The sequence below is a fragment of the Vipera berus genome (assembly GCF_964194415.1).
Source record: "Vipera berus genome assembly, chromosome: 7".
NCBI classification, from domain to species: domain Eukaryota; kingdom Metazoa; phylum Chordata; class Lepidosauria; order Squamata; family Viperidae; genus Vipera; species Vipera berus.
In genome coordinates, this window is record NC_138209.1 from 20492184 (window position 1) to 20517609 (window position 25426).

The following is a 25426-nucleotide window of genomic DNA, read 5'->3' on the forward strand; positions in this document are numbered from 1 at the left end:
AAGGCAATCCATAACTAGCTACAGTAATGCATCCTGAATCAGCTGTAGCTCCTGAGTAGTTTTGAAGGATAGCAAATTACAATAATATAGAAGGGAAAAGCATGAGGGACTGTGAATAATAAGTGTAACTGGCATAGAAGGTTCTCCTAGCCAGAGATGCCATTTGCTTTTAGCAAGAGCTGAAAGTCTAGAATGATCCACAGACTCTTCACAAAACTCAGCCCCATCTAGAGTAAAAAAATGATAAGTCCCAAGAATTAGGGATCCCAAACACTGCAAAAGCATCTTGACATAAGCATTTGGTTGGCCCAGGAAATCGAGCTACATACTGATGATATCTAATCCCTTACCATTGACCTCATCCTATGGTCTCATGTAGATATGAAATAAGAATGGGCCAAGGGTAATGGCTTGAGGTTCTCCACATAGTAAAAGTTTCCAGCTAGTTTTCTCCCCAACTATCAACACTAAACAGAACTGACACCAAAGGGAGAAGGAGCACTCCATAACTCTGTGCCTCTCTAAATAGGCCCAGAAGGATATCATTGTTGACGTTATCAAAGGTCACTGAGAGATCAAGAAGGATCAAGGTGAAGATCCCATCGCAATTTCAGTTACTACTGCCATCTTAGAGATCATGCACAGTATGTGCAACACCATTATGAGAGTTTGGGCTGCAACTTTAGAGGACTTCAGATTTTTCCTGAACAAGGATTAACAATTTTCTCTAAAATGTATGAAGGGTCCTATCTTATGAAAAAAATCAAGGCAATTCTGTATCTCTGCTTTTTCATTTTTTCATTTCAATTTTTTCTCCTTTCTTTAATTTCCCTTTATATTATAGTACTTTATGTTTATCTTTGATATCTTAGAATATTTAAAATAAAAATAACATAAAAAAATAAAAAGCTAGACTTGTCTAACATTCTGACAGTTTAAATTCTTATTTATACATGGCAGCGAACTGTGCGCTAATGAAACACAGATTCAAGTATTTGATGTTTTATTCTTCTTTTCAGCCCTAATTGGATGAAAACAGCTTACGTGAGTTGATGTAATTGAAATTCAACTAACATGAGCTGAAATTGATAGAATAGAGTGGCTTCTTTTGTATTGGAGCTCAGTAAAACCTAACTTTGTGTTGGATTAAATAATTTGCATAAAAAGATAATAGCTGGTCTACAGGAATTCTGATCAATTCATCTTTATTTTCATTATAAAAAGAATCATGTAGATTATTTTCTTTGTACCTTAAAGTACCTATAAGTATATTCATGAATTCATGATTTATTTTATGTGTGTGTTTTACATATGGAAATAAAACATACATTGTGAGGGTAATGCCTGCTAGTCTGTGGTAAGAGAGTTTTTTAAAAAAAAAATCATAGAACATAATCCTTTCTGCAAACCATTATATTAATGTTAAAGCTTTTGAGAAGAAGCAAACCAAGGTCAGTGAAAAACTTTCTGTTAATTTCATTGCATATAAGAACATACCTTAGGTTCCACAGGACTTAAACATCCAAAGTAATTAAAACATTAATATATTTTATACATTGGCAATGCCAAATATCGCATATTGCCTAAAATGTCCTAATTATTTTTTTAATTATTTTCCATCCATAGTTCTTATCCATAGACCATTGGATGGAAATCACTGTCATAGAAATAATTAAGACTAAAAGTTTATTTTCTGGATTATTAGGAATTATCACTATCTCTTGAATCCTAGAACCTCTTATGTTTAATAGAAATTATTACCATGTTGGATCCTTCATAAGGATTATCTATAGACTTTGTCCATTCATTTACAATTAGAAAATGTACAGTAAGAGAAGCAAGGGATAAGAAAGCATGTGGATCATTGTAATTGTCATGACTTACCCTCAAAAGCTGTATGGATTTTGACCGACAATCATCTGAGTCTTGCCTCATCAACCAATTTTATACAGGATTGTCCCTTTTATACAGGCAGGATAAAGCAGGACTCCCAGCTAGCTTATGCTTAAAGAGCACAACAAAGCATTGGAAAATAGTTTAATGTAATTATAGTCTGCCTCCTCCAATGCATCAGTACGGAAACAAGATTCATGAGTTAGTTCAGTTAGCTTCTGTAATGTAAGACATGGCTTACTGGCCCAACTGCCTTTTTTTCAGACAGAATTTTTTCTGTGTTTGTACAAAACTAGCCAACCCCACTTTAGATTACCATGCTGTGGGAGCCCAGCCAAAATGTCTGTTCACAGACTATGTGCACATGTGTGGGCATGTGCTACCATGTTCCTACCATGTGCTACCATGTTCCTGTCACAATGAGAAAAATATTTTGGACCAATGGTCTGCAGACTGTTCACAATGATCTGTAAACTGTAAAGAGAATCATGACTTACCCTCAGAAGCAATATGGATTTTGACTGACACTTATCTTGCCACATCAACGAGTTTTATATAGGATTGTTCCTTTTATACAGACAGGATAAAGAAGGACTCGCAGCTAGCTTATGTTGTTTTTTAAATAAAAATAACATTAAAAAATAAAAAGCTAGACTTGTCTAACATTCTGACAGTTTAAATTTTTATTTAACCATTGGCAACACTGACATGGGCAACTACAGATATCAAACAAACAAATAAATAAACTGGTGAAAGAATACTAAGATACTGTTTGGCTAACTTTGTTTTCCTGAACAAACTTTATTTTTCTGTTTGAAACCTTGATTTATAAGCAAATTTTCAGAACATCAAACAAGGAAACTACTTAATGCTGTGCTTATAGACAGTGGAACTTGCAGTCTTGAAAACTTGGAAAAGATGAAAACCTGCCAGATATTCAAAGATAGATACTATTATTTTCTGTATAGCAGTAAATCAAGATAAAGTTCAATCATTGCTGGATGGAAGGAAGGATTTAGAATCAGGGAAGGGAGGGAAGGAGGGAGATAAAGAATGCAAAAAGGTGTTTACAATTTAAGTTGCATCTGTGTTGGCCATTCTATAATTAGGATGCTCTTAAAAAACAGTTATAATTGATAATAGCTGTATATTTTGGGAATGAGATTTAGGTCCTGATAATTATATGAATTTATCTACAGAATTTACTTCATAACAATAGGGAAGAAGATTGCAACTGCATTTTTACAATATTTTTTTTTCAACGTGGCAGTCTAGATTATAGCCCAAGGATTTCCTGGTAGACTCCCATAAAGAAAATTAATCAAGTCTGACCTTGTTTAACTTTTCAAGATCAGCCAAACCTGTCAACCAAACATGCAATACAACAGCATAAAAGCCAGATTTATCTTAGGGACAGTATTATTTTAAAAACACAGAAAATCACTATTAAGTTGCTCAAGTTTGCAACAAAAGTTACTTTTAAAGGTTTGTAATTTACTTGAAGAAAGCTAAGCAGTCAGAAGGAATTCCAGGTAAGCATCCAACAATATTTTCTACCACTGTCTTGAATATTCTTAAATCAAAGTAAATCTCATTGATTTAATATCCTTCCACATAAATAAACTTTTAACTCAAAACAGTGTCTCTATAAAGCACAGCATGTGTGGAAAAGCTTTCAAAATGTATGTTTAGAGAAAGAAGATAAATGGATATATTTTTGCTGGCAATTTTCAAATATTGAACAAATGCCAGAAAGACAATGGAAAGCAATGTTACCTGTTTCACTGAATATATGATAACAAGCAATGTACTAAAATATAGGAAAATAGATTTAAGTAAATGAAATTACATTTTAATTGTAGAAGCAAATCTACTGTACATCCCACACTATCTAATAATGTCTAAATAATATCTAAAATGTCCAAAAATGTTTTAAGAAAGGTTTTTTACAGAAACATTCAAGTTTACGGTTTTTTGCCTTAGAATTCATAGAACCATGCATGCACATTAAGTTGCATATACTTTAAAAAGTCTGTTGAGAATCATTGTTAGGTTTATGTAATTATTTGCTTATAGCCTGTCTACTTTTTTCCCAAAGAATAGTGCTCAATGAAACTAATGAAATTTGGTTTGAAAATGCAACATTAGGTAAATGATAGCTAAATGAATTTGTTCCCCATTCTTACCAGCCTTCACTTGTGCAGGTCTCATTTGTAGTATAGGGATTGTACAAAAAGGTATTCTTGTTATTAGCCTAATGACCGTCATTTTTGCTTCTATACACTGTACTTGCACTAGGGACGCCATTTTGTGAAGGCAGGAAGACCACGTACACAGACCCAGAGACAGGGGAAAGAGCGGGAAAGTAATGAAAGATGATTGGGTAATATTCTGTGTGCCAACAAGTGTCACCTTGTGATTGGTTGTTATCTGTATATAAATAGAAGTGCCTAACAGACCACTGTGTGGCACTTCTGAACCCAGCTGCCAGTGTTTCAGACAGGTTCCACCCAGCAACTTCACTTGGCCAAATAAAGTTCTGTTTGACTTCGAAGCCTCCGCTTGAGTCTCCTTATTTGCCCTCTTGGAACCTCAAATTCTTTGGGTAGCTGCTGACCGTTACAGTAGAAAGCAAGGAGGAGAGTTTGGGAGCAATGTGGCTTTCAAGTTTTCCCAATTCTCCAACTTTTTTGTTTTTGTATTTCATGGGTAGACTGGCACAATATGAAATGGAATGATATTATTATGCCAGATGCTAAATCACCCATATCAGCAAAGGAGAAAATTTGTCCAAGCAGGCATATGCATTAGAAAATGTTAAGACGAAACATTTACTAGGTATCATATTTCAGAGCTCAAATATACGTGCTTTCTCCATGCAGAGAGAAATACAGTTTTGGTATCAGAACCAAGCAGTTTCCTGCTTTTTATTTTCACATCTTAATGAAATTGTAGTTTTCTTCAAACCAATAGTCTTATTTCAGGTAAAAATGTTAAATTATTTATAATAGAAGAATCACTATAGACAGACAGACAGACAGACAGACAGACAGACAGACAGATAGATAGAAATAATATACAGAGAAGTAGATATTTATATATTTATATATTATCTATCTGTATCTATATATCTATATACATCCAAACATCCAGACAGACAGACAGACAGACAGATACAGATACAGATACAGATACAGATACAGATACAGATACAGATACAGATACAGATACAGATACAGAGATACAGATATAGATATAGATATAGATATAGATATAGATATAGATATAGATATAGATGATATAGATATAGATATAGATATAGATATAGATAACTAAAAAGGTATGGTCTCCCAGCTACCAAAGATTCTCAGATCTGGTATCTAAAGTTCTTCAGTATAAGTAATACAGGACAAAGAAGGTTTTAATGCATTTGTATTCCTTTCATTTGCTTCATATCAGGATGAAAATGCTGATCACGAATGTTTTCTGAATATGGAACAGTATGGGACACGTGCCTGTGTTTATCCACTTACATTTCTACCACCCACACATTCTTCCTTGGGCTATGGGAAAGAATAGACTAATAACTGAGTTTTTGTCTCCTGCAAGTGAACAGAAATGATAGTGTTTTAGTTCTCTATATTCTTTTTGCCTGGCATGTGAGCTTCTTCTGATTTTTACTAATCCTGCTAAGAAAACTAGCTCTTTATAAAGAAATTTGACGCGGGGCTGGTGAGAATAAATGGGACCATTCTTCTTGCAATAAAATGTCTGCTACTCCATCTAGTGGTGGACAGCCTCTGTGTTCATATACTATAACGGAGCTGCTAATGCTCTGGAGATTTCTTTACATAACCCAAGAGAAACATGCCATTCAACGCAGACTTTCTCAATTTACAAGATTAGAGGTAAATTATTTTTCTACTAACTTGTATGCATTATTGTATCCCCCATGCCTTTGTTCAATATGAATTATTAAATATATCCAACTCTAAAACTACTTACTTTAAAAGGTGGGTAATGTATTAATGAACTGGTACCTAACAGGATGACTTGTTTGTATACATCTACATCTAAATCCAAATCTACCTATACCATCTACGTCTATATCATCTGTATCTATGTCTATCTACACACACATATAAATACACACACACACACATGCACACACACGTGAGACTCATGCCACTTTTTATATGGTGACCTTCAACCATATAGTTAGATGTGCCATCTTGGTTTTTCTGATTCTTTCCCAGTGGATTCCTCTAACTGGTAGGCTTTTCAAGGATATGATTTTTTAGGGCTGTTCACCTAAAAATGTCACCTATTTTTCCAAATATTGATAATGCAAGTTTGCAAAAATGTTTTGGTAAAGTATTTGTGCTACCTGTCTTGGTTTACCTGCTGCTGGTTTCAGAGGATATCACAGCTGCTTTTCTAAAAGTATAATTTTATGATAGTAATATCTATACAGTAAATATTTGCTGTAGCTTTTAAGTGGGAGCTTCCTACTTAACAGCTTAATACTTAGACCAAATAGAGTATTAGCAAATAATTGAGAGTATTAGAAAGCAACAGAGGTTTCAGTTCCATCTATATACACTTAAAAGATTAAATTATTAAATTATCAGGGAGAAAGATTCTAGCTTAGTCTTCTACATCTGCTGTTAAGTTTCTGCTCCAGTTTCAGAGTTTTTGCTACATTCTACTTTGCTACAATCTATTCAATCCCTCCTAGACTATATAAAAAACACCCTTCCATTCCTTCTGCTTCATATGTGAAACATCATGCTTGACCAAGGCATAGGACATCACTCTCTTTCAGTCCGACCCACCTCACAAGGTTGTTGTGGGGGAAATACGAGGAGGAAGATGTTGGATATGTTTGCCACCTTGAGTTATTTGTCAAAATAATAAAGGCATGATATAAATGAATGAATGAATCAATCAATCAATCAATCAATTAATTAATCAATAGCAAGTCTTATGAAGTTGGAGGTGGAGTCTGAGATTTGGATTAGCTATTTATTTATGAAATAATATGAACAAACCCAAGTCACCTCCCAACTGACATTGGTGACTTACATAAATGCATCTTTTGCAGCTTTTGTGGCATGATATGGAAGTGTTTTTTATTATGGTTCATTGCACAGTCAGCCAGATGTTCACACTGGATTTAGCGTTTTTGTCCACCAATCTAGTCCTTCCTAAGGATCTGGGATAGGTCGATGTGGATGTTTGATGGTGTTACAAATATCGTCACAGGATGTAAGCTGTTCCAAGTAAAGTTGCCTTTTGCAATTGACTGAGGGTGAAATCGTCAATGCCAGTTTTTGGGATTGCTTCCAAGGCACCTACTGTGTTTACCTGAAAGTAAGACCTACCCCTAAAATAATCCTAGCTTGATTTTTGGGGGTGGGCCTAACGTAAACCCAATCTCAAAAATAAGCCCTAATTTTGGGGCAAGGCGCAAGTCTAAAAATCAAGCTAGGGTGGGGGGGTCGAGCTGCCCCACGTGCCTTGCACCTGCTTACCATTGCAGCCAGGCCTCCCATGAATCAACACCTGCCTCACCTCACTGGCCCACTTCTTCTTCTTTGCAGAAGGCCTCTGATGGTGAAATGCAGATGGGGGGAGGGGCACCACACACAGCGATCCGGAGCTCCATTCTCAACTGCAGAGGCATTTCCTTTGGCTGCAGAAGAAGTGGGCCAGCTGGGTGAAACTGTTGGTGCCGCTGCCTCAAAGTGAGACTGTGGGAAAGAAACCCCCCCCCCGCCCCCAGAATAAGAGCTTAGAGGCAAAAAAAAAAAATACCGGGTCTTATTTTCGGGGAAACATGGTATTACTATTGGTACTACCTTTGCTTTCTTTTGCCAGAGTCGTTCTATTTTTATTGGAAGGTCTTTGTATTTTGTTATCTTTTTTCAGTTCTTTCTTTTCTATTCTGCTATCTCCAGGCATTGCCACATCCACTATCCAGACTTTTTTTGTCTTTCTTATCGACAGTTGTTAAGCCTGGGGTGTTATTATTATTATTTATTCTGCCTTTGTTACTTTTATAAATAAGGTAGTGAACATACCTAATACTCTTTCCCCCCTCCTATTTTCTCCATAACAACGACTCTGTGTGAGAGAATGAGTGACCCAAAGTTACCCAGCTGGCTTTCATGCTTATAAGGTGGGACTAGAATTCACATTCTCCTAGTTTCTAATCTGGTGCTTTAACTTCTAGACTATTTTTTATTTTTTTTATTTTAATTCCATTTATATCCCGCCCTTCTCCGAAGACTCAGGGCGGCTTTACAAACTTAGCAGTAGCCTTCATTCTATGTATATGCCTGCTTATTAGGGCTTTCACACACACCACAAGCGGCATTATTACAAAGTCAGCTTAATTGCCCCCAACAATCTGGGTCCTCATTTTACCTACCTCGGAAGGATGGAAGGCTGAGTCAACCTTGAGCCTGGTGGGATGCGAACCTGCACTAATTGCAGGCAGCTGGTGTTACTTAAGGAGGCATTAGCCCACTGCTCCACCAAGGCTCAAGACTAAACTGGCTCTTGCCATTGTCTTCTCCTGGGATGTTTTCAACTTTTCAACTAGCCTATAGTTTAACCTTGCAAGGTAGCCCTCACCTAAGCGCTAACCAGGGCCAACCTGTGAGATAGGATGAAGGAAACCTTGTGGAAAATCATTGATTTGAGATAGGAAGAGAAGACTGTGGCTGTTAAAATAAGACTTTTAAAAAGAAGGGTTCCATATTATCAATTTAATAGATTGATCATGAAAGCTGACTGGAGAGGAAGTAGAGCTCTTGAATGAAAAAAATGAAAGGGCCATGTTGAAGAGAACAGGGCAAACTCCTGACAAGACAAAGGGTAAGAAAGTAAACAGTATATCCAATAAAGCAAAGACAGATGGGGAATGCTCCAGAGCCAGCAATCAATATGGATTGATTGACTAATGTGAATTGTGCAAGGGCTGGAGAAAAGGAAAAGGTTAGTGTGCAAGTTGAAAATGAAAAACAATATGATATTGGAACTCTTTGGGGAAATAAAAGGAAAAGACAGATGTGAAAGCAATTGATTTGCTCATATCTAGGGATGATGAAAAAGACTCAGTGATGGCATACTGATTATGCTGATAGGGATTTATGAGCCTGTTTATAGTAAATAATATGTGGATTATCTGATGGAATTTTATTACTTTATAGTGCTCTGTAAGTATGAGGAGGCCCAAATAATCTTTACTGATCTTTTGCTTAGCTACCATTTTTATTTATTTATTTTGTTTTAAAAGATATTTTGGCCCAAGTACAAGCTTTGCTTGAAAATGTAATCACAATAACTTGAATCTAAAACTGATGTTTGCTATGGAGGAATTTAGATATGTTGAATTTCTCAACAGATATATTTTTTTTATTTGAACATTACTTCATAATGCTCTGGCTAAATGATCCATTTGATTCCAAACCTGACATCTGGAACATAAACTTGGAGAGTTTTGTAGAGAAATGTTTTAATATCTCTGGAAAGCCATTAGAGGTATAGCTGATCAATGACTTTACGAAGTAAATTCTGTGTTTACTATCATGCAAAAGGATATCTTGAAATTAAACTCATTGTTGTTTAATCATAATAGGTTGCAACTCAACTACCACCTGATTTGAACTTCAAAAGATGCATTTAGATTGTAGGTTCCCTCTTTTTTGGTTGGCACTTAAATCCAATTATACATTTCTAGTGAGGACACTAACACTCAGGATTTTGCAATCCCCTGGGACTTTTTTTACCAATTTTATTTTGATGCCTGCACAAAAGACCACTACCATGTCAACAGAAAAAGAGGCATTTACAGTATGACAAATGCCTAATTATAAATCAAAGACAAAGTGTAGCACAGAAACAAATATTTCTGCTCAAAGACCACCAGTTAATATGGAATTTCACAAGTAAGGAATGCTTCAGCTGGTGGGAGATAACTTTGGCAATCATTAACCCAAATCCTCTATGACTTAAAATAATATGTTTGGCAGGTGCACATGATCCCTTATCTTCGGACCTAAAAAGGAGCTTGAGGATAAATAATGGAAGTGTGGAAAGTGAGGAGGTGACGGAGACGGTGGGAAGGCCAGAGGTGTTAGTGTTGCCAAAAAGGATACCATGCGAGGTAAGCTGTATTAAAGAAAATGCAATCCCCCCAAGTGCATTCTTTTTATTCCATTTAAAAGAAAAGTGCACAAAAATAAATAAACCTCCTCAAAGTTATGCTGGGTGGTGGGTTTAGACTTCAGCTTAGGAAAAAGGAGCAAGATTCACTTTTTACAACTTAATCTCTGCTAAACAGTCATGATAATGAGTTTGGGTTTAAATGTTTTGAGAATAACAGAATTAAAAGGGGCCTTAGAGGTCTTCTAGTTCTGCTCAGGCAGGAAGCCCTATATACCGTTTCAGACAAATGGTTGTCCAATCTCATCTTAAAAACCTCCAGTGTTGAAGCAGCCACAACTTCTGGAAGCAAGTTGTTCCATTGATTCATTTTTCTCACTGTCAGGAAATTTCTCCTTAGTTCTAGGCTGCGTCTCTCATTGATATCCTTAGTTTGCATCCATTGCTTCTTAAGAGATCCTGTCTTTGAGAGGTCCTGTCAAAATCAGTAAGTCTACAAGTTTGTTACTGCACTCATTTTAGCCCTAAAACTCATGGTACAATAGCAAAGCAAAAGACATGTTTGCATTATCTCTGTACCCAGAAAAGGATGTTGAAAGTTGTTACAACAGTTATTAGTCTTTAAGAGGCCACAATGTCTATTCCATTTACTGAAAAAAAGGGAGGAAAAGAATAAGATAGCCATCTAGAAATCTACGTCTCCAAAGGAAGTGATCTGACCCTGACAAAGTCCTACAGTCTGAGTTCACTATTGCCCTAAAATCATTTCAAGGGTGCATCCTACTACAAAGAGCAAATGATTTGTTGAAATAATCCATGTTCTCATGCAGGCCAAATAATTGCTTTATAAAAAATATGTAGCTGGATAACACACATTCTTCTGCTAATGTTTCAAACAACTTCCATGAAAATATGTAATTCACATTGTATAGGTTTGATTTATTGACCCAAAGGAATAATTGGATATAACTCATACTTTGCAGTACCCTGGAGAGATGTTCATTATTTTAAGAGATGATGTCCCTGAAGATTTAGTAATCATTGAATTTATAACAGAAAATGAATGGATCAGGATTGAGCCAGATTTTTGGAATCAGAAAGTCAGATTCATCAAAGCTCTAGGTAAGAGTTGGTACTAGTTCAGGAAAAATAAAAGTAACATAATGGAGTGCTATACGGTGTTTCCCATTATAATTCAATACTGCTTTTTATGTATGAGCTTTGGATTTCAAATTCTACTTTATTAAATCAGATCATAAAAGTTTTTGACTTATTAAAAACTGGAGACATTTGGTTGTTTATTCATGATAAAGTGGCAGTTGACAGTCTTTAAAATGTCATTCATTAGTCATAGTTTGCTAGCCTTAATCAGTTCCTGCTGCACATATTATTTAGAATAACCCAGCATAAATCTGTAGCACATATTATTATCACTGCATGACATTTATGAAGATATTGTCTTGCTTCATGTGGGGAGTTTTTCAAATTCTTTTGTCATTTATTTGTGCTAATATCTTTGGCCATATTTTGGTGTTTTATAGTCTATCTCAACCATCTAGTCATCCTTTTTTATTGTAACATTAAGTAATGTTTATTAAATCAGTAGTTTCAGCTTAGTTGAACAAAGGATTGCCCAATGTAGCAAGTGAAACTTTTTGTGGCTCTTGCACGTGTCTCTGACCATTGCTAAAAAATTGACATCACATCTTTATTACGAGATGGGAAGCATATGAAAAATAAGCCCTAACATTGTGAATATTATAATTTAAAAAAAAGAATTTTCTCCAAATCTAAAATTGCCTGTATGTTGGATATTGTCATAGCCATTTTGCAGCACTAAGCTCCTTCAAAGGGACGCGGTGGCTCAGTGGGTTAGGACGCTGAGCTTGTCGATCAGAAGGTCGGCAGTTTGGCGGGTCGAATCCCGAGTGCCGCGTAACAGAGTGAGCGCCTGTTACTCGTCCCAGCTTCTGCCAACCTAGCAGTTCGAAAGCACGTAAAAATGCAAGTAGAAAAATAGGGACCACTACGGTGGGAAGGTAACAGCATTCCGTGCGCCTTTGGTGTCTAGTCATGCCGGCCACATGACCACGGAGACATCCTCGGACAAGCGCTGGCTCTTCGGCTTTGAAACGGAGATGAGCACCAGCCCCTAGAGTCGGAAACGACTAGCACACATGTGCGGGGGAACCTTTACCTTTACCTTTACCTAAGCTCCTTCAAAAATATTAAGTACTGCCAAAGTTGAAAACATTCCTGCTGAAAACCATTTTCTCTCAACTGCTTTTTAAAGATGTTTTTCTTGGTGCTACTAAGAGAGCCTACTTGGTAGAGGAGTTAAGGCAACAGGTTAGAAAAAGGAAACTGAGTTCTGAGCACAAAGCCAACTGGGTGACCTTGGGCCAGCCACTCTTTGTCTCAGCTCTAAGAATCAGGCAATGGCAAATCACTTCAGAAATATTACCAAGAAAACTTCAGGGACTAGTTGGAGCAGTTGTCAGGAATCAAAATCTGACTAGAAGGCACAAAAAAAAAGAGTCATCAAGATAGAATTGTGGTGTAGACATTCAGGGGCTGAGCACAAAACCAGCAAGTTTAGCTTATCACATTTTTCATTACAAGAATTAATACATAGATTATCAAGTGTGCAGCTGGAAATTCTTCTCCACCCTGAAGCACTCAGGAATGTCCGTAAATATTTCCAAGTATGCTGCACATTTTAAAGCTTTCTTTGTTTTCCTTTGTTCTCTAGCCTCCAAATATATTTTAATTCTGCCTTCTTGCTTTCCACTGCTACTGATTCTCTTCTTCCATTGCTCACTGCTTCTTTGCACATTTGTCTCCCCTGTGAATTGTTGACTTCTCAATCTGGAATAGATAGCATAGAAGCATTCTGAATGCTAAATCAGTGTGGAAAGGTTTTGGCAATAATTCTGTTTCTTTTTCTTCATTTTTTCCACTGAACTTTTAAAATGTTCTGTTTTTGTAAGATTTTCCTGCTGGCTTTGTAAATGTAAATATCTACTGTGGAGGAGACATTAAAGCCACAGTGCAGATTGAATACTATTCAACAGTTGGAGAGCTTGAGCAGATGCTTCAGAAAGTGGCTGATCCAATTGCATTTGCCTGTCAGGTAAGCTGTTCTCTACATTAACTGTTGATTAAAAAAAAAGTTAATAAACTATCATCTAACTTAATGGAGTACATAAAATGAGAAGGGTTGATAGTTCGAGTTTTTTTCCTATCGAAACATTTCCTTTTTATTTATAATGTCTAATGAAATACGTAATATTAAGCAGTAGATTTTCCCCAAATGTTGGGTATTAGCATGTTAGAATATCAATACCAGAAGGTTAGTATTTCAGAGCTGTGCAAATATGAAGTAGAAATGTATAGAGGTAGTCCTTGACTTACAGCAGTTCATTTAGTGACCATTCAAAATTACGATAGCAGTGAAAAAAGTGACTGTATGTTTTTCACACATACAACTATTCCAGCATCCCCATGGTCACGTGATCAAAATTCAATTGACAACTGGCAAAATGCTTGACAACTGGCTCATATTTATGGCTCATATTTGCAATGTCCTGGGGTCATTTTGAGACCTTCTGAGAAGTCAATGGGGAAGCCAGATTCACTTAACAACTGTGTTACTAACTTAACAACTGCAGAGATTCACTTAACAACATTGGCAAAAAAGGTCATAAAATGGGGCAAAATTCTCTTAGCAACAGAAATTTTGGTCATAAGTTGAAGGCTACTGTATTGCCTTGTAAAATGATTTACATTGATTGGGTAATAGTGAGAATAGAGTCATACTAGAGATGTGGAATATGGACTATAAGAAACTGTGTTACTCTAAAGCAGGGATGTCAAACTGCCGGCCCGAGGGCTGGATGCATCATAGCGAAACCGCGCCCACCCCATTGCCAGCAATGACAAAAAAAGTCACGATACGTCACGACACATCACGTGACGTTGCAAGTTTGACACCCCTGCTCTAAAGCTACTATGTCATTTAATCATTCCAACTCAGCAGTGTCAAGTCACCAGTATAATTTTTCACCACTACTCAACATTTGTAAAATTTCTATGCCCAAGACAAAGGAGCAATGAAAAAAATTGATCTAAAATACATGGCCAATATTTTAATGCAGGAATAGGCAATGGGTGACATTCCAAATATTGATTACATTCTGTAAGAATATTGAGTGATACAGGTGAGTAACATCTTGTGGCCTTTTTACTAAAAATGGCCAACCAGGAAACTAGAAAAGAAATATAAGGAAATATAAGAAAAAAAGAAGTAGGAAGAAGAGAGGAGTTGTATAAAGGCTTCAGTAGGCAATCTACTGACTAAAACAGGAGGGGAAAAACCCAAAACATAGCAATAGGGACTGGTGTGCACCCCTATATAGTACACGGTAGGGGGTGCAAGTGAGTTCAATCCTCAATCCATCACAAAGAGACACATGGAAACATAGAAGACAAGCACACTCGAATCCTGCTTTATTCAAATCTGTTACTATAATAATTTATAGTTTTCTATTTGTTTATTTGGAAATTAGGGGGGAAAAGGGTAACCCAATATGCAAAAATCAGGAAATGAAAGCAAAAGCCTTGCAAACAAAGAGTTACAACATAGAGGGCAATTTGGTCAAGTGTCTTAGGATTTGGAAATTGGGACTAAGAACAAGTAAGTTTCTTTATACAGCGCAAAGTGCTACCATTAAAATGGCAATTGCCATCTATTTACCTGTTTAGAAGGAAGATTAGACACATTCAGGAAGGATAAATTTGTTTTAAAAACAAAAGCAAGAGTCTTGTTCTCATGTCCATGAGCTTTCTGTTAGAGTCAGAACCTTGGCTAGACAGGTCTTTGTCTAATTCAGTAGGTCTCTTGTTATATTATTCAGTTTTAAAATTATAGTTTCTTTTTAGAATTTCTTTTTTATGACTGTCCACTTTGATCTTGTTAATCCTTTGCCATAAGATTTTTGCTATATGATTTAGAAAGAATCAATATTGTCATAGCTTGGTGCCCATAGGATTTATGAATGTCAGAGACGCTTCATTTCTTTTCCTCATGTCATAATGGAAAAATTATATCATCACATTCCTTTATTTCACCCTTGGACTGACCAGTTCGGAAACTTGTTTCTTGCTATTGGTGAGATATATTAGGCATGTTATGATGTTCCTAGTTTTGCTTATTAATTAAATAAATAACCAATTAATAAGTATCAGCTTATTAAAATAAATACTTCAAGTATACTTTACAATTATTTAATGCTACTAGATTTCCTTGCACAAATTATACACACACACACACACACACACACACACACTCAGAAAGAGAGAGAGAGAGAGAAAGAGAACATACCGGTAGGTGCAGATTTCAAAGTCTGTATTCAACAGAGTAAACAGATCTCTTTATGAGCATCTTGTTTACAAGAGACAGCTATGAGGACTACCTGTACAGATTTCAGAAGCTAACCAGATTCTGCAACATCTTTTGAATTACTCTCTGTAAATGAATAAGAAGACGGAATCAGATTATTTATTTTGTTGTTAGCTGCGAAGTAATGTCCAACCCATCGTGACCCCATGGACAATGTTCCTCCAGGCCTTCCTGTCTTCTACCATCTTCTGGAGTCCATTTAAGCTCACGCCGACTGCTTCAGTGACTCCATCTAGCCACCTCATTCTCTGTCATTCTCTTCTTCTCTTGCCCTCAATCTTTCCCAGCATTAGGCTCTTCTCCAGTGAGTCCTTCCTTCTCATTAGGTGGCCAAAGTATTTGAGTTTCAACTTCATGATTTGGCCTTCTAAAGAGCAGTCAGGGTTGATCTCCTCTAGGACTGACCAGTTTGATCGCCTTGCAGTCCAAGGGGCTCGCAGGAGTCTTCTCCAGCACCATAGTTCAAAGGCTTCAATTCTTTGGTGCTCAGCCTTTCTTATGGTCCAACTTTCACAGCCATAGATTATTTATACCTATATGTTATCACATCTGTAAGTCCATTCCTAGCAAGCAGATCTGTTGTTCAAGAATCCGTAAATGAAATCAATAATAAACAAGTAATGAAATTAGATGAATCAATAGAGTTTTTAAACTAACATGATTGACACGTGTTAGTCATATATAGCCATTCAATCTCAGAACAGTTCACATTATTTCCCTGCAAATGTCCATTCTATCTTTTAGAAATCCAACACAAGAGGACAAAACCTGTAGTACAAAGGCTTCCTGTTTTCCTCCATATAATAAAAAGGGAAATCTGTTTCAGAAAAGTAAAGAAATTGAAATATCATTTTTACTGCAATGGCCAGTCTGAGGGCACTTGACATGTCTATATTGTAATTGCAATGCAAGAACAAAAATAATAGCTGTGTTTATAATTCAGACAGCCTCATTTTCCTGTGACAAATCTACCATGTCTATAGCCTAAGGCATTCTGCTCATAACAAAGTATTAATAAAAAAATGATGCATTACATTATTAGCAGTTGTTTAAAAACAGAAGTAAATTCCTTCCAAATAAATTTTTAAGAATACAAAGAGTCTGTTCAACAGCACAGTTATAAAGCAAAAGCAAAGTGGAACATTCACACTTTTCTCATCTCATCAACTAATTATTGAGGACATTACAATTATCACCATCATCACATTTGTACTTTCTGTACATTTTAGGAAAACTTTGAGGTTAAAAGTCTACTAATTAATGAGGTTGGCAAATCACAACTTGATGCAGATTGTTACACAGTTTTCATGCAGAAGATCCCAAATTCAACTGTAAATTTCCAGTTAACAAACATGGGCATCTCCTGGATATACTGTCAATTATAGCAGACTAGAAAATAAATCTGACCTGGCATCTTCTAGCTAGCTACCTACTGTAGCTATCCTAGAACTCATACCAAATTTTCTTCAAATATTTTTGTAAGTTTAAATCATAACCCATGTGACTTAGACACATTGTGGAGCTTAGCATAGTCACTTGTAACCCAGCTTCAAGGAGCTTGGAAATAATCATTTCCTGTGTCTGAACTGACTGCCTTAGTACAACTTGGTTTATAACTGGTTCTAAATGAGGTCCATATTGTCAAAGTCCTCTTACTCAAAAGAATTTTCAAATAACAACCAGGAATTCTTTCTTTACATTTTTTTAAAAATATATTCAAATGTGTGCTTATACAGTTTTAGATTCCCACTTTATTATTTTCCTTCAGAATATATTATATTTTTAAGGGAAACAAACATATAAATGGCTCACTGTCTTTGATAATTAAAGACAAATTCCAAAATTATCTAGCTTACAAATTAAATCTACATAGTAAGGCCAAACCTTACAGTTTTAGATTTCCACTTTATTTTTCTCCTTCATAATATATTATTTTTAAGGAAAAAAATAAAACATATATATGGCTCACCTTCTATGATAATTAAAGACAAATTCCAAAATGATCTAACTTAACATAATTAAATCTACATAAGAAGACCAAACCCAATTATTCTGGAAAAATGTGTTACTAAGTTTCCTTGGCACATGGAATACAACCAACTGAGCTTAGTCAAGTAAGAATTACTTATGTTTGTTCAGGGTATAAAGTAATGTCCAAAATATTATTGACTTTCAAAGGGTTTTTCCCCCAAATGTGAGGAGAAATTATAAGATTTTAAAATAAAAAATGCTTCTGCATTTTTGCTAAATGTAAGATTTTATAGTATATTCTTTTTATGTTCTTGTAGACCTCTCTGGTGTAAAGTCAAAAGTAGGTTATAATTTTCTGAATAAATACAAAAGCTCTCAGAAATTTCCAGTGAGACCAATTAGCTAATTAGTATTATTTATTTATCATAATATCACTAGCTTGTTTTTATGAGAGATTGTGTGTTGTTATATCAGAACACTGAAATGTAAGTGATATAAAAATAAAAAGGCAGCAAATAACAACATTTTATGAATAACAATAAAATCACAGGAACCATTAAACTGTTAACATTCTAGAAGCCAAAATAAAGCTATTTTTACCCAGAACTAGAAAAGTAAAGGTGTGTGCTATGGAAACAGAAAAGATGTGTACAAGCAAGGCACTCAAATGGGATGTTCCTTCATCTGAGAAATAATCTGATAATGGAATAATTCTGATATTTGAGGAAGATGGACATCTTTTTCATCAGACCACATAGTAACTGTTTAATTAATTGGTTGATTGATTATATGCTATTAAATCAGTGCCAACTCTTAGAGACCACATAGATCAGTTTTGTCCATGACCACATAGTAACTGCAGGCCTGAATTGCAATTAATTTCAGTATACCGGTATGTCAGTACTGTTATAGCCATGTAAAGAGACAACATTTGATGTCTCCAAAAATCTGAAAATACTCAAAACAACCCAGTTCAGTCTAGAAGTATGTTTTATATTAGATTCAGAAAATTGAGAAACAGAAAGTCTGATCATCTGGAATTGCCATCTTATAAAAGGGCTACAAAATGGGGCCTCCACTGACAACTGATATGTTTCACTTATTCAACTGTCTACTGAATATATAGATATTTTTATGCAATTTCACAAAACATGCATACCTCTGAGCTGAGGAGTGCTTGGGGTATTGGAAGCAAACACTGGAAAATTACATTCATACAAAGCAGATCCCATTTTGTTATATCACACAGTGTATATGAAAACTTTTCCATGTTGTATTTCCCAATAGTCCTGGGTGAATTACTGAAGCTGCAAGAGAATGCACACCTAAAATTTTCCAGGGAGTTTGTGATTCAGAAGATTCAGAATAAAGATCTCCTATTCTAGTAGTTCAATCTCTTATATTTTGCCACAACAGTGTTTAAACATGTCTTACTGATTATTCATTTCAGTTTTTGAAATTACTCATATTGCTCAGGTGAATATCTGTATGTTTTAAAAACCCCTTCATTCTGTGACTAAGTCCCATATGAATGTGCTTCTGAGAAAGTATGAAAAGGAAAACTGTAAATAAGCTGAAAGGCACAAAATCTTGCAAACCAGAAATGATAGACTATCACAACTAAAAGGAACTAATAGCAACAATCAGCTAGGAAGGGGAAAGAGGAGAACCACACAAACACGCATAAGAGAATGGGGTGTCCTACTAGATTAGATTCAAAACTTCTGAACCAAGTGCAACCCTTAACAGTTGCACTTGGTACCACTAAGTGCTCAGAATAAAACTCAAAACTTCTACCATCCTGGGAATAAGATTATAAAATGCAAAAACCTTTTTCTGAGGAAGGAAACATTTGAAAAGCTGACTTATCATCTCCAAGCTATTCTAAATACAGCCAGTTTGGTGGCTCAGTCTCTCAGTGAGAGAGTAGCATCTATGCTATCTAGACGCCTGTTACTTGTCCCAGCTTCTGCCAACCTAGCAGTTCGAAAGCATGTAAAAATGCAAGTAGAAAAATAGGGACCACTACGGTGGGAAGGTAACAGCGTTCCGTGTGCCTTTGGCATCTAGTCATGCCGGCCACATGACCACGGAGATGTCCTCGGACAAGCGCTGGCTCTTCGGCTTTGAAACGGAGATGAGCACCGGCCCCTAGAGTCGGAAACGACTAGCACGCATGTGCGGGGGAACCTTTACCTTTACCTTTACCTTTGGACTTCAACTCTCAGAATTCCTCAACCACTAGGGAATTCTGGGAGTTGAAGTCCATGCATTTTAAATTGACAGAGGTAGAGAAACACTGCTCTAGAGAAAAGAAATTAAGCTACACAGTGGTTACTTTGCTTTATTTCTGCTTCCTCTAGTCAGGAATATGAAGACATAGATGTGGCCATCCAATTTGCTGGAATCAAAACTCCAATCGTGCTTCAAGCCCAGGAAAAACAATACTCAGCATTGGCTGGAGAACAAAAAACAGAAAAACAATTTGCATTGTGAAAGCTCAAAATGTGTCTTGAACGACATGTTGCTTGTCTTCCTGGTGATAGATTGCCCTGTTGATGGATGGAGAGCTGACAACTAATAAAATGTAAAGTCAAGAGAGCACAGTTGCAGTTACCAAAACAATGCCTTAAGGCAATGCAGGACTAGCAAATAGTAGCCTGAAATGTTGGCTTACAGTTTCTCAAATGTTTTCTTCCTCAGAAAAAAAGGTTTCTGCATTTTATAATCTTATTCCCAGGATGGTAGAAGTTTTCAGTTTTATTCTGAGGACTAGTGGTACCAAGTGCAACTGTTAATGGTTTCTATTATGTACCTTCCACCAATCTAAAACTTGCCCGGCTACTTGCCAACAAAGATATTTGCACGCAAGTGGCAAAACAAACAAACAAACAAGATAGCAATCACAACCTTGCCACTGAAGCCACATCCTTTTACATATGACAAAGGGATGGGTCTTTTATTTCATTCAGTTATGGCTACCACCTTTACTTTCTCAACTTCCGCCCTGCACATAAACCTGATTCCCAATGGGAAAACTAGAAATAACATCCTACTGTGTAATTAATTAAAAACACACCACAGAGTCTGGTGATAGTGACACGAGGAAATGGTGCCATGAAATTCACATAACAAATCAAACAATGAGGTAGGCAGTGATGAAAAAAAGAAAAACTCAGACAACAATCAGGAGATACAGGAAACACCCATGGACAGGTATAAAAGTCTTAAATGCTTATATACCAATGCTCAAAGTTTGCGGAACAAACGGCAAACTAGAATCAATAGTACACAAGGGAGGGTATGACATAGTTGGCATAACAGAAACCTGGTGGGACAAAACCCATGAATGGAATGGACTGATGGTTGGATACAAATTGTTTAAAAGAAACAGGTCTACAAAAAGAGGAGGGGGAGTTGCACCATATGTAAGAGAACACTACATATCTGCAGAAATGCACATGATCAAAGATAAACTCTCTCCAGAAAGTATATGGGTCAACATAAAAGAGAAAAGAAGTGACATTACCATAGGTGTATATTACAGGATAGCCAACCAATCAGAAGAAATAGATGAACTCTTTGCCAACCAGTTAATAAATGCTTGTAGAAAGTATACCACAGTAGTAATGGGAGACTTCAACTATTCAGATATCAACTGGGAGACAAACTCTGCAGTGAGCGGGAGATCAAACAGATTCCTAACTAACCTAGCTGACAACTTTCTCACCCTAAAGGTGGAGGAGGGAACTAGACATAAAGCTATACTGGACTTAATCCTTACAAATAGAAAAGAAGTGATAGAGGGAATAAAAATTGCCAGAACCTTGGGTGAAAGTGACCACGTTGTACTGGAATTTAATATAATGCAAACACAAGCAATAGAAAACAATCCAACCAATGTCTGAAACTTCAAAAGAGCCAACTTTAACAAACTCAGAGAGAACCTAGGAAAGATCCCATGGATGAAAATCCTAAAGGGGAAAATAACCCAAGAAGTGTGGGAAACCCTGAAAAATACGATCACAAAAGCCCAGACAAGCACAATAACACTGAGAAAGAAAAACAAAAAATCCAAGAAGAAACCAGCATGGCTGCACAAAGACCTCTCTAACAAACTGAAAGACAAAAAGGACAAATACCAAAAATGGAAAAAAGGGCACATAACTAAGGCCGATTATCAGCGGACAGCCAGAACATGCAAAGATGAAGTCAGGAAAGCAAAGGCTCAGAACAAACAAAGACTTGCAACAGAAATCAAAGACAATAAAAAAAATTCTTCCAACATATTAACAAGAAGAAAAAAGTCAAAGAAACTATAGGCCCACTAAAGAGAGAAGATGGCAAGGAAATTACAGGCAACAGGGAGAAAGCAGAGCTGCTTAGCTCATACTTTGCATCAGTCTTCACACAAAAAAAAATTATAGCCCAACATGCCAAAAAAACCACTGCAAAAGACATACTAAAAACAAAAATTAAAATAAGCAAGAAAATGGTAAGAAAACACCTATCCAACCTTGATGAATATAAATCACCAGGCCCCAACAGATTACATCCCAGAGTTCTGAAGGAGCTGGCGATGTTATCTCAGAACCATTGCACCACATCTTTCATAAATCCTGGAGCACCAGGGAAATATTTGAGGATTGGAAAAGGGCTGAGGTCGCCATCTTCAAGAAAGGGGGAAAAACAAACCCAGGAAACTACAGATCAATCAGTTTAACCTCAATACCTGGGAAGATCCTAGAAAAGATAATTAAAAAACAGATCTGCAAACAACTAGAAGCAAATAAAGTCATAACTAGTAGCCAGCACGAGTTTGTTAAAAACAGATCATGCCAAACAATCTTATCTCATTCTTCGATAAAGTGACTAAACTAGTAGACCAGGAAAATGCAGTGGACGTAGTATACTTAGAGTTCAGTAAGGCATTTGACAAAGTAGACCACAACCTACTCCTTGGTAAGCTAGGAAAAGGTGGAATAGACAACATCACCACCAGATGGATCTGTAGCTGGCTGCAAACTATACTCAACGAGTAGTCCTCAATGGCACTACATCCACATGGAGAGAAGTAAGCAGTGGGTAGCACAAGGTTCCGTTTTAGGCCCAGTACTCTTCAATAGCTTAATCAATTACTTAGATGAGGGAATTGAAGGGGAACTCATCAAATTTGCAGATGACACCAAACTGACAGGAGTAGCCAACACCCCAGAAGACAAGCTCAGGATCCAAACTTGAACAATGGGCCCTAGCCAACAAAATGAGTTTTAATGTGGAGAAAAGCAAAGTTTTACAATTAGGCAGGAAAAAACCAAAGGTACAAATACAGATTGGGCGAGACCTGGCTTAAAAACAGTAACTGTGAAAGGGATCTTGGAGTCCTAGTGGACGATCATTTGACTATAAGCCAGCAGAATGCAGCAGTAACCAAAAAAGCTAATACAATCCTGGGTTGTATAAACAGAGGCATAGAATCAAGTTCACGTGAAGTATTAGTACCACTTTATAAAACCCTAGTAAGACCACACCTGGAATACTGCAGGCAATTTTGGTCATCATATCACAAAAAAGATGTTGAGAGTTTGGAAAAATTTCAGAGAAGAGCAACAAAGATGATAAAAGGCCTGGAAACTAAAACATACGAAGAACAGCTACAGGACTTGGGTTTGGTTGTCTAAAGAAAAGAAGAAATAGGGGAGACCTGATAGAAATGTTCCAGTATCTGAGGGGCTGCCACAAGGCAGAGGGGGCCAGGTTGTTCACCAAAGCACCTGAGGGAAGGAAACTGATCAAAGAGATAAGCAACCTGGATTTAAGGAGAAACTTCCTGACAGTGAGGAGAATCAAGCAGTGGAACAGCTTACCCCCAGAAATTGTGGGCACTATATCATTGGAGATTTTAAGAAGAGATTAGACATTCACCTGTCTGAGATGGTATAGGTTCTCCTGCTTGAGCAGGGGGCTGGACTAAAAGACCTCCAAGGTCCCTTCCAGTTCTATTCTATTCTATTCTATTCTATTCTATTCTATTCTATTCTATTCTATTCTATTCTATTCTATTCTATTCTATTCTATTCTATTCTATTCTATTCTATTCTATTCTATTCTAAATAACTGCAATGCCACCACACTTTGCCTGAAGAAATTTCTCCAACATCCTCTTCTCCTTTGAAATAAACTTAAAAAGCAATGTGGCTTTATTAATAAATCAAACAAATCTGGTAGAAAAGGGGCAAAATATTTCTTTTTTAAAAGAATATTTCTTTTCTACATGTCACTATCCTGAAGTATCTTGCATCTAAACTTCAAAGTTATATTTACCTTTCATAGCCAGCCTGTGACAGTAGATAACCTTATTGAAAAAATTTTTATCTGGTAACATTTTTAGTCAGTTGTGGGAGTCATAACAATGCAGGCATTGCTGTTCAGTATGAACATATATAACCTGCCAACACCTCTGAAAACAGATTTTGCAGGGGTTTTTTGACATTCTCTATCTGACTTCTGAAAGGTAGGAAAAGATTCTGTTCCACTACTGGAGGATCTTCAGAAGTAGCCCACTTCATTGAGTGTTGTAAATTCCATTAAAGAAGCCCACCCACGACATCACAGCTGCTGTCTCTGGCATATTAATGTCTTTTAATTACTTTAATTACTTTTCAGGACTTGTGTTTCTCCAGGAAATAGTTGCCATGATAAACTTCCACTGATCTTCAGTGATTTCCTATGCCCTTAAACCAATCTGAGAAAATATCCTTCTTTCCAGACCACCAGCAACTCTTTTAAAAACTAATAGCTGTTTTCAGCTTCAGTGGTGCAAAATATTCCCACATGAGCTTGTGCTTTTTGCTTTTGGACGATGGTACAAATCTGCATGCCCTCAGGTTATTCTTTGTTTTCCTTGCCTCTATCTCACCCCACAGGCTTTCAGGTTTACCTCAGCAGAGAAAATGGATAACATTCTCACACTCTTGCTGAAAAGTTCAATCATTTCTCATGATTTTAGCAGTTTTCCAAATGAAGTCACGGATCACGACCAGGAAACTGGTATGTACGTATATTATCCTTTGTCTGCTTTGTTTACTGAGAAGGTTCATACCAGGGTCATTTTTCATATATGCTAATACAGGGCATACTTTGTGAGAACCTCAAGTGTTACAAAACACCATGCCCCAATTAAAAAATGTGAAGAAGATAGTGTTCATAATTTATTGTTTTTTATTATTGGCTAATAATTGTTTCATCAATATTATTTGGCTAAAATATAATATTAATTTATAGGGAATATAATATTAATTTATGGATTATTATTACATTATTACTGTGAATGCTTTAAATTGTTCATTGATTATTTTAATCTTAGGATGTCTTTAATGCTGTCTTTAATGTTGATTTATGACTGTAAGCTTCCATAATCCTAGAAAGAGTTGGAAAGATATAACTGGCATAAATAAATAGATTGAGACTGCCCAGGCACAAGAGATTGGAGAAAAATATAAAAGGTGAAATGAAGTGAAGAATTATATTTGATGATGTATACTAGAAATATATTTCGCTGACTGGCTGACTGCTTTTAAAATTAAACAGAAGCCCCTCACAATGACTTTTTTAAAAAGATTTCACCGGTAAAATAAATGAATTTTTGTTCATTTCAAGGTAGTGAAATTATAATTAGTATTCAAATGTACCTTTTCTTACCACAACAGTTGCCCCTGGAGAAATTTAGAAAATCTGAATGTACCTATGAGAGTAGGATAAAAATAGTTAATGGCCTATCCACTTTTCTTCCACTGTAGCCATGTTGTATTTAAGGAATGCTAGAAAATCATTTCAGAAGTGGTAAACTGCCTTCAAGACTAGCAGCCATAAATAGATAATCTTCCATGAATTTGTCCAGTCCCCTTTTTTCAGTGGCTTCACCAATCC

The 25426-nt window shown here is 36.3% G+C and overlaps 1 protein-coding gene across 1 annotated transcript in view; it reads left to right on the forward strand.

The window, feature by feature from the left end:
• BANK1 (B cell scaffold protein with ankyrin repeats 1) overlaps nucleotides 1–25426 on the forward strand; it is a 173810-nt gene that overhangs the window by 48379 nt on the left and 100005 nt on the right. Inside the window, 4 exon segments of the mRNA XM_081332237.1 lie at nucleotides 9933–10066; nucleotides 11049–11187; nucleotides 13056–13198; nucleotides 24424–24547. Of these exon segments, the coding sequence (XP_081188363.1) occupies nucleotides 9933–10066; nucleotides 11049–11187; nucleotides 13056–13198; nucleotides 24424–24547 (540 nt within the window).